Below are 11107 nucleotides of genomic sequence, written 5' to 3' on the forward strand. Positions count from 1 at the left end.
TATTATATAAAATTCACAAATATATTGTTATTGCTAAATAATATGTTCTAAATACTATACTTTAAAACAATGAAACAAAAAAATTACTAATTGATTTAAAGTATTTTGATTAAGCGCATTAATTATTCCGTTGTACTATACAGTGATATAGCAGTAATAAAAATAGTAATAACAATAGATAAAGTATTAAATACGAAAAAATAATTAATTCATTTGATTCGAATAAGTTGATATATATTATTAAACATTTGATAATATTATAATATTCGTATAAAAGATCAAATGAAATATTATAACATTTATTTAAGTATGCTTAATGCAATAACATTAGACTAACATTACCAAGCAAAATAATATTAATAATTATATAGTTTTCTTAAAAATATAGTTTATTATAAAATATAAAAGCAAACTATATATTTATAAAATAATTCTAAGGCATTTTTAATGTATACACGAATTGAAAGCTTTAATGTTAAAGGAATACAATACATAATTAGCTATATAGAATAGGTAAATTTTATATGGCTATATCCTTGTCTTAAAAAAGTATAATTCCCTTATCTCTCCTATCTAAAATGTAAATATAACAATTTAATTACGCATAGTTTTATATTATACTTTAAAATTTGCATCAACACTTATTAATTTGTTAATATTTAATATATACTAAGTATTATTTTAAAAACAATAGGCATTTAAAGACTTATTTAAGATTATAAATACAGGCCCAATGCTAATTCTCGTTTTAAACCGTGAGAAATATGTGCAAAATATATTATAAAATTACCTAATAAGGTATATTTTTAAATTGAAATATATAGGAATAAAACTAAAGCTATTTAATGCATTAAAATTATTTTTTAATTTATCTATATTAAATAAAAACAATATTAAAATTATGTACATGCAATTAAAAAGGGGAGCAATGCAACTTATTTTATAAATGTTATAATTTTAATAAAATATTGGTATATATTATAAGAAACAAGTATATAAATATTTAATATATCTTTAAAAATCACTATTTATATACTTTAAGGATTATAGTAATAATATAATTTTTTATTTTTTAAATTTATACAGTATTTAAGTTTTAGAAAGGGAATCATTAAAACAGAAGATATAATATATTCCTTTTATATGTTCAAACATACTTTAATTCATTATAAAAGTATATTCATTTTTATAATAAAGTTATATTAGATGTTAGTAAAAATAGCATTTTTTGTATAAAATGCATCATATTTACATTTAATCAAAAATGTATTATAAGCACCCCTCTATTTAAGGTAATTAAGCTAATTATCATAAACATAAATGTAACTTTAGCAATAATATTATTTTATTATTCTATATTAATTTCATTATTGAAAAGCTTAAATATATATAACTGCAGATAGTTGCTATATATAGGGTTAAGGTATTCGCGTCACATATTTGGATCAGTGTATATAAAACAACCTGATTCTACTCAATTACAAATACAAAATGAAATTTTATCACAATGGATAAAAATCTGGTAAATGCATTTTTTAATAATAATAATTTCCTTTACATTTGTTGATATTGTATTATATTTAAATATCATTAAACTTTATTTTAATAAAATGTTCAATAATATACATTTCTAATAAATGTTTTTAAATCTTTTCCTAGTGTGAAAAGTTCGAGGATGTATGGGAGGTTTTTCCCGAAGAATTGACCAGTGATAAAAATTATCAATTAAAAAAAGGAAATTTCTTAGAAAGTTATTGTTATAATGATGGATGTGAAGGTAATCTCGATAAAATTAATGCCGGATTTTTTTATTTGCTTAATAAATTCTTTGGCAGTTCTGGGCCATCGTATTATGCGGAAAATAATATAAATGTTGTTGATTATACTATTCTATGGTTAAGTTATATGTTAACCCTAAAGGAAAATGAATTTAAAAATAGTATACAACATTTTTATACCACATTTATAAATAATAATGCAAAATATAAAAGTACTGTAGAAAATGTTAAAGGTTGTAGTACTTTTAAGGATATTATAGATAAAAGACACAATTTGATGAATAAGGACATGGATAAAAATATGATATCTACATTGCATGATGCATTTAAATTATTATGTAAAATGTATACTGATTTTGATGAAGACACGTCAAATTGCAAAAAATGCTCGGAAAAAGCTAATGATTTTGTTGAAAAATATAAAAACCTTAAGAATTATTATAGTATTCCTGGAAACGATTCATATAATAAAATGTTGTCTACTTTATCAACTGATTATAATAAATTAAAAGATAAATGTAACGATACTTTAAGCTTTCCATCTATAGAAACAATACAAAGTTCTGAACAAAAATCTGGATTCATTTCTGAAGTTGCATCATCAAGTTCGTCGATAACAAATAAATTAATTTCAGTTTTATCGATATTTGGTGTAATAGGATTTCTTTTAGGAATTTCTTATAAGGTAAATAATAAGGAATTAAAAAATTATTTTCATTAAATATATCGAAAGGTTAACAAAAAAATCATATGTTTCTTAACATTTTATATTAGTATTCGTTATTTGGATTTCGGAAACGATTTCAAAAACAAAAATTAAGAGAAAAACTAAAAAATATAAAGAAGAAAATGAATCATTAATATATTATTCAAAGAAAGTGACTATTTCAGGAATAGTAATAATGATTTATATATTTTAATAAACTGTCTATTGGGAAGTAATTTTTGCATAATTTTATATAGCTTTTATGTTGTGGAACACATATTCGGGTTAGGACTAAGTATTATATCTTTATTTAATTTTTTATAATTTGAACAATAATTAAATATATGTACTATACTCGTATTTTTAATCACAAGATGAAATCAAAAGTCCGAATATGCAACCAAGAAGGGGCATAAGGTAATATGTAATGAATTGCGCAACATGTTTTATAAGTTATAATATATATAATTGGGTGTTCATGCCGATTTAATATGATTAAAATAAAATGTCTATATTGTATGTATTAATATAGATGTTGACTATATGTGAAGTCCCATTATGCAATATCATAATTGCCTATTATATAAAACTTGTTAATCAGGGATTATATTGAATTATGCATATCATAATATGTTTCTTTATTTGAAATATTTTATTTAGTAAAACTTATTATTTGTGACATATTGATTTTAATTTAAATCATGTTATCCAACTGAACTGTAATAATAGATATTCATAAAATATAGATGCATGAAATATCGATCGAGAATCGAAAATACAACGTTATCTATAAAATGCATTTTATGCATCTAACATTTTTAGTAATACATAAAAAATGTACTATAGATATATTGTAATAAATTTATAAATTATAAATATATATAATAATCATTTTTTTCATTTCAATAATTTGCATTTATATTAATGTTCTAATTTATATTGATAGAAATAGTTATATATATATTAATTTAATTATCATAAGGTATAATAATAGATTAATCACTATTAATTTTTAAATTTTATAGTTGAGGTATAAATATATTATATTTAAAATTTAAAAAAATAAAATATAAGTATATTAATAAAATTTAATGTTATAGTTCTAGTAATTATAAATAATATGATAAATATAATATGTTATTATTATATGCTTATATATATAATTTAATAAAATGCTCTATCAATAACTAATATTGAAATATTATTTTATTGTGAAACCTTCATATAATAAACATTAATATTATCGAAAAGACAAATAATAATGCATTATAATGATATAATTTTTATATATTTGTTAAAGATCCACTTCGGGATATGTGGTTTTATATTATAAAAATTTGGATTCATGGAGAAAATTATAACGATTCAATTCATGTTAACTGTCATTTTATTATTCCATATTAACTCTTATTATATTATTAGTTTTTATTGAATACTCATTTTTTAATCTAAAACATTACGTTACCATATAATTAATAAAATATAGAAATTTTAATAAATTATTTGAATGTACATACATTGATAACTATATCAATAAATATATAAGATAAGAATGACAATGCATAGTATTTAGGAAATATTTATCTAAATATATATATTAAAATGACAAATATATCTTATCTCTCTTCTCTTAAAGGGTAATTTAACAACCTAATTAAACATAGTTTTCTATTATACTTTAAAATATTATTAATATATATTTATATGTTAATATTTACTAAGCAATATTTTAAAAATAATATGCATTCATAGACTTATTTAAGCTTATAGGTACGGGTTCAGTGCTAATTGTTCTTTTAAATAATGGATAATATGCATAAAATAGTTTATAAAATTGCACAATAAGATATAATTCTAAATTGAAGTATATAGGAATAAAAATATAGTTATCGAACTCATTAAAATGGATTATGAATTTATCTAAATTCATTAAAAACAATATAAATTTATATAATTTGCATAGAGATGTAAGTAGCATAACTTAATTTGAAAACATTATAATTTTAATAAAGCATTGTATATAGTATTAGAAGCAAATATATAAAAGTTTAATATATTAATGGATTATAGTAATAATATAATTTTTAATTTTTTATATTGTGCAGTATTTGAGTTTTATGACGTTGTTTGTGTTCTATATTAAAGCATATGTATATATTTTTTAAATTCATTATAAAAGTATATTAATTTTTATAATAAAGTTATACCAAATGTTAGTAAGAATAGTATTTTTTGTATAAAATGCATCATATATACATATGGCAAAGTATGTAAGCAACCCTCTATTTAAGGCAATTTAGCTAAATGCCATAAAATAAGTATAATATGATTTTAGTAATAATATTATTTTATTATTCTATATTAATTTAATTATTGAAAAACATATAATATATTTAACTACAGACAGTTATATATAGGGTTAAAGTATTTGCGTCACATATTTGATATAGTATATAAAAAACAGCATGATTCTACTCAATTTACAAATATAAAATAAAATTCCATTATAATGAATAAGGACGTGGTATATGCATTTTTTAATAATAATATTAATTTCCTTTACATATTTTGATATTGTATTATATTTAAATATCATTAAACTTTATTTTAATAAAAATTTCAATAATACATATTTCTTATAATTGTTTTTAAATGTTTTCTTAGTGTAAAACGTTACAGGATGTAAAGAAATGGTTTTTTGATGAATTGGGCAGTAATGGTGACTATCAACTTATAAATGTTGAAGATCTCAAAAAGCATTGTATTAGTAAATGTGATAATAATTTCGATAAAATTAATGCTGTATGTTTATATTTGTTGGATCAATTCTATAAGCATGAGGGTTTGTTACCCTCTCCTTCAAAAAGTAACCCCAATATTGTTGATAACATTTTTATATGGTTAAGTTATATGTTAAGCCTTGATAAAACTATTAATTACGACGGTATAAAGTATTTTTATAAAAATTACATAGAGAAACGTAATACGTATAATACGAAAATAGATGACTTAATTGTTTATGATACTTATAAGGAACTTATAGATACTAGAAAGTATTTGTTGAATATGGATAGTAATATTGTATCTAAATTTTATGAAGCACTTATATCATTATGTAACTTGTATAATGAACTTGATTATGACAATACAGATTGCAAGAAATATTTGGATGATAATAGTGATTTTTTTAAAAAATATCAAGAACTTGAGAAAAATACTAGTATTACTGGAAATGATTCATATAATGAACTATTGACCACTTTATTAACTGATTATAATGATTTTAAAAAGGAATGTAACCATATTTTATCCTCTCTATCGACAGAAAAAAAAGATAAGGCTGGACTAACTCCTGGACTAATTTCTGGACAAGATTCTGGACTAGATTTGGGATTATATTATGGACAAGAATCTGAACCCAATTCTGAATCGAGTTCTGAAGCTACATCATCAAGTTCGTCGATAACAAGCAAATTAATTCCAGTTTTATTGATACTTGGTACAATACCAATTTTTTTGGGAATTGCTTATAAGGTAAATAATAAGGAATTAAAAAATTATTTTCATTATATATATGTAAATGTTAAAAAAAAATCATACGCTTCTTAATATTTTATATTAGTATTCATTATTTGGATTTCGGAAAAGAGTTCAAAAACATTTAAGAGAAAAGCTAAAAAAATAAAGAAGAAAACTGATCATTAATATGTGATTCAAAGAGCAATGACTATTTCAGGAATAGTAATAATGATTAATATATTTTAAGAAACTGTCTATTTGAAAATAAGTAATTTTTGCATAATTTTTATAGTTTTTATATAGTTTTTATGTTGTGGGTCAGGGATGAGGTTGTGTTTGTATTTGTGTAACCCATGCTCAGGTTAGGGTTAAGTATTATATTGTATTAATTTTTTACAATTTGAACACTAATTAAATATATATACCATCCCATATATTTAATCACGAGATGAAGTTTAAATATGCAACCAAAAAGTGGATATAATCATTAATGTGGAAGGGGTTACACAACGTATTTTATAAGTTATAATATATATAGAGTGTTCATGCCGATTTAATATGATTAAAAAAAATTGTTTATATTGCATATATTAATTCATATTATGATATATCATAATTATTTATTATATAAGCTTGTTAATCATAACTATATTGAATTATGCATAACACAATATGTTTCTTTATTTGATGAAAATTTTATTTAGTAAAACTTATAATTTGTATCATATTTGTTTTAAATTAAATTATATTACGCCATCATAACTGTAATAATAGCATTATATATGAGTCTGAGTGTGAATTATAAGATGATTCATTTTGAATATTCATCTACATTACACTATATATGCATATCAATACATTGGTTTTTAAGATTAATTAAACATATTACCAATATATAATAGGTAATCATAAAATATATATTCATAAATATCGATCGAAAATCGACAATATAACATAATCTATAAAAAATGTTCTATGTATCTAACATTTTTAATAATCAATAAAAATATCCATATTAATAAAAAATTAAATTATAGATATATGTATACTATCCTTTTAATTTTCGATTATATATAATATAATTTTCTTTATATTTATATTAAGGTTTTAAATTCAAATTATGGAAATAGTTCTATATACATTAATTTATTTCGCATAAAGGTATAACATTAGATTAATCACTATTAATTTGTAAATTTTAAAGATATGAGGTATATATAAATTATATTTTAAAATAGTTAATATAATTGCATATAAGAATATTAATAAAATTTAATATTGTATTTTGTTCTAGCAATTATAAATAATATGGTAGGTAAAATGCATTATTATATATACCTATACATATAATCTAATAAAATACTCTATCAATAATTAATATTTAAATATTTTTTTATTGTGGAAACTTCACATAATTAAATGTTAATATTATATAAAAGACACATAATAATACATTATAAAGGTATCATTGTTATATATTTTTTAAAGATCCAATTTGGAATTTGTAGTTTTATATTTTAAAAATATGGATAAATTGTGAAAAGGGTAACGATTCAACGTTAAATTTCCTTTTATTATTCCATATTATATTATCATTGTCTTTTGTAGAATTAATAAAATATAGAATTTTTAATAAATTATTTGAATGTATATACACTGATAACTATAGCAATAGAATATATAAGATAAAAATGAACAATTCAGAACATTTAGCAAATATTTATTTAAATTTATATATTAAAATAGCAAATATATCTTATCTCTCTCCTCTTAAAGGGCAATATAACAACCTAATTAAACATATTTTTCTATTATACTTTAAAATTTGCATCAATAGTTATTTATGTATTAATATTTACTATGTATGATTTTAAAATCAATTTACATTTAAAGACTTATTTAATCTTATAAATACGGGTTCAGTGCTAATATTTGTTTTAAGGAATGGAAAATATGCATAAAATAGTTTATAAAATTGCCAAATAAATAATATTTATAAATTGGAATATGTATGAATAAAAATAAAGTTATAGGATTCATTAAAATGAATTATGAATTTATCTACATTCATTAAAAACAATATAAATTTATATAATTTGCATAAAGATGTAAGTAACATAACTTGAAAACACTATAATTTTAATAAAACATGGTATATAGTATTAGAAACAAGTATATAAATATTTAATATATTTTAAAATTTACTATTTATATACTTTTAAGGGTTATAGTAATAATGGATTTCTTAATTGTTTCGATTTTTGCAGTATATTAGTTTTGGGGAACCACTTATTAAAACAACAGATATGATGTTGTTTATTTTCTATATTAAGGCATATGAATAATATGATATATTTTTAATTTATTATAAACTTATTTTTATTTTATTATATAATTATACGGAAAGGTATTAAAAATAACAATTTATGCAAAATTGTATCATATATACATATGATAAAAAATGTATTAAATACCCCCAAAATAAGGCAATTTATCTAACTACCATAAAGGTATTATATTGTTCTATATTGTATTTAAATTAATATTAAAAATGATAAGAATTTATTTAATCACAGACAATTTTATATTATTGTTCAATTATTTTATCATTTATTAAGTGTAAAATATATAAAATAATATGATGTTACATACTCTGCATATTATAAACAAAATAAAATTACAATGGATTATCGCCTGGTATATAATTTTTTTAATAAAATTTGCTTTTCCTTATATTTTTCGATGTTATATTACCTATAAAATTCATTAAGTTTTATTTTATAAGAGTTTCATTAACATATATTTTTATTATACTTTTTTAAATGTTTTCTTAGTGTGGAAGGTTTGATAAATTGAGAAATTATTTCCCCGATGAATTAAACAAACCTACAAAGAATGATATTCATATTTTAGGGAATATTAAGAATTATTGCTCTAATGGAGAATCAGAGGAAACAGGATGTAAGACTGATCTCGATAAAATAAATGGTGGATGTCTATGGTTGTTCGAGCAAAATATTATTAATAATATTGACAGCTTAAGTGAGGATAAATTTAAAATTATTATTATATACATTATGATGTGGTTAAATTATATGATAAACCTAAAGAAAGATGGCGAAATCAACAACCTAAATGATTTTTATACTAAATATATAGAAACCAATATGTATTATACTAATTGTAAAAAAGATGATAAAGATTGTAATAGTACATTAAATGATAAAACGGGATATGATAGTTTTAAGGAGTTCATAGAAAAAAACAGATATTTGTTGAATATTAGTTTTGATGATGTGTCTAAATTTTATGCTGCATTTAAATCATTGTGTAATCTGTATACCGAACTTGATTCAAATGACACCAAATGTAAGAAATGTTTAGAAAGTGCTAAAGAATTTGTTAAAAAATATGATGAACTTAATGTTTCTGATATTGCTGAATACAGTCCTTATTATCAAATATTGTCTATATTATCAAAGGATTATAGTAATTTTAAAATTTATTGTAAAGATAATCAAGTTGATTGTAACGATATACCGCTCCTTTCACCGATAAACACAACAAAAAAAAAATTACAAAGTTCTGAACTGAATTTTGAAGATACATCATCAAGTTCGCCGATAACAAACAAATTAATTCCAGTTTTATCTATATTTGGTGCAATATCAATTTTTTTGGGAATTTCTTATAAGGTAAATAATAAGGAATTAAAAAAAAATATTATATATATATAAACATTAACGAACAACCGTATGCTTCTTAACATTTTATATTAGTATTCGTTATTTGGATTTCGGAAACGATTTCAAAAACAAAAATTAAGAGAACAAATAAAAAAATAAAGAAGAAAATGAATCATTAATATATGATTCGAAGAGAGTGAATATTTCAGGAATAGTAATAATGATTTATATATGCTAACAAACTGTCTATTGGGAAGTAACTTTTGCATAATTTTTATATAGTTTTTATGTTGTGGGTCAAGGTTATGTTTGTGGAACCCACATTCGGGCCGGGGCTAAGTACTATATTTTTATTTTATTTTTATAATTTTAACAATAATTAAATATATGTATAATTCCGTATGTTTAATATTGAGATGATGTCTAAATATGCACCCCTCAAAGGGGTACTGGTATTAATATGAAAAGGGCCACATAACACTTTTTCCATAAAGTATAATACATATAATTGAGTGTTCATCACGATTTAATATGATTAAAATTAAATGTCTAAATTGTATATATTAATATAGATGTTGACTATATATGAATTCCCATTATGCAACATCATAATTGCCTATTATATAAACCTTGATGACCCAGAGTTATATTGAATTATGCATGTCATAATATGTTTCTATATTTTATGAAAATTTTATTTAGTAAAACTTATAACTTGTATCATATCTATTTTAATTTAAATCATGTTATCCAACTGGACAGTAATAATAGATATTCATAAAATATAGATACATAAACATCGATCGATAATCGACAATGTAACGTAGTCTATAAAATATTATTATACTTCTAACATTTTTTGTAATACATAAAAATTGAATTATATACAATATTTTTTAAGTTTTAATTGTAGTTACTATTCTCTTTTTGTATTTCCTTTGCATTCGTATTAAAATTAATTAATATTAACAGAACTAGCTATAAATGCTTTAATTTATTTATCATAAGGTATAATAATATATTAATCACTATATATTTTTAAATTTTATAACTTTGAGGTTTAAATAATTATATTTTAAAATAATTAAAAAAATAAAATATAAGTGTATTAATAAAATTTAATGTTATATTTTATTCTAATAATTATAAATAATATTATAGATAAAATTATTGTTATATTATATAACTATACATATAATCTAGTAAAATACCAATAATTAATATTGAAATATTGTTTTATTGTGGAAACTTCATATAATTAAATATTAATATGAATTTTATCGAAAAGACATATAATAATATATATAAAGGGATAATTTTTATATATTTGTTAAAGATCCAATTTGGGATTTATAATTTTATATCTTAAAAAACTGGATAAATAGAAAAAAGGATATAGACTTAATTAACGTTAAATT

The 11107-nt window shown here is 20.3% G+C and overlaps 3 protein-coding genes across 3 annotated transcripts; all 3 read left to right on the forward strand.

Moving 5' to 3' along the window:
* Positions 1 to 1507: 1507 nt before the first annotated feature.
* PY17X_0319200 (PIR protein) lies at positions 1508 to 2639 on the forward strand (the record flags this gene model as incomplete). The annotated part of the gene is made up of 3 exons (XM_022955017.1): positions 1508 to 1522; positions 1660 to 2463; positions 2553 to 2639. The coding sequence occupies 3 exons, from the start codon at positions 1508 to 1510 to the stop codon at positions 2637 to 2639; spliced, it is 906 nt and encodes a 301-aa protein (XP_022811503.1).
* Positions 2640 to 4993: 2354 nt separating this feature from the next.
* On the forward strand, positions 4994 to 6169 carry PY17X_0319300 (PIR protein; the record flags this gene model as incomplete). Its single annotated transcript, XM_022955018.1, has 3 exons — positions 4994 to 5008; positions 5149 to 6018; positions 6107 to 6169. 3 exons carry the CDS (start codon positions 4994 to 4996, stop codon positions 6167 to 6169), a joined length of 948 nt encoding a protein of 315 aa, XP_022811504.1.
* Positions 6170 to 8685: 2516 nt separating this feature from the next.
* On the forward strand, positions 8686 to 9848 carry PY17X_0319400 (PIR protein; the record flags this gene model as incomplete). The annotated part of the gene is made up of 3 exons (XM_022955019.1): positions 8686 to 8700; positions 8838 to 9698; positions 9783 to 9848. The coding sequence occupies 3 exons, from the start codon at positions 8686 to 8688 to the stop codon at positions 9846 to 9848; spliced, it is 942 nt and encodes a 313-aa protein (XP_022811505.1).
* Positions 9849 to 11107: the final 1259 nt, after the last annotated feature.

This window comes from Plasmodium yoelii (genome assembly GCF_900002385.2).
Source record: "Plasmodium yoelii strain 17X genome assembly, chromosome: 3".
Classification (NCBI taxonomy): Eukaryota; Apicomplexa; class Aconoidasida; order Haemosporida; family Plasmodiidae; genus Plasmodium; species Plasmodium yoelii.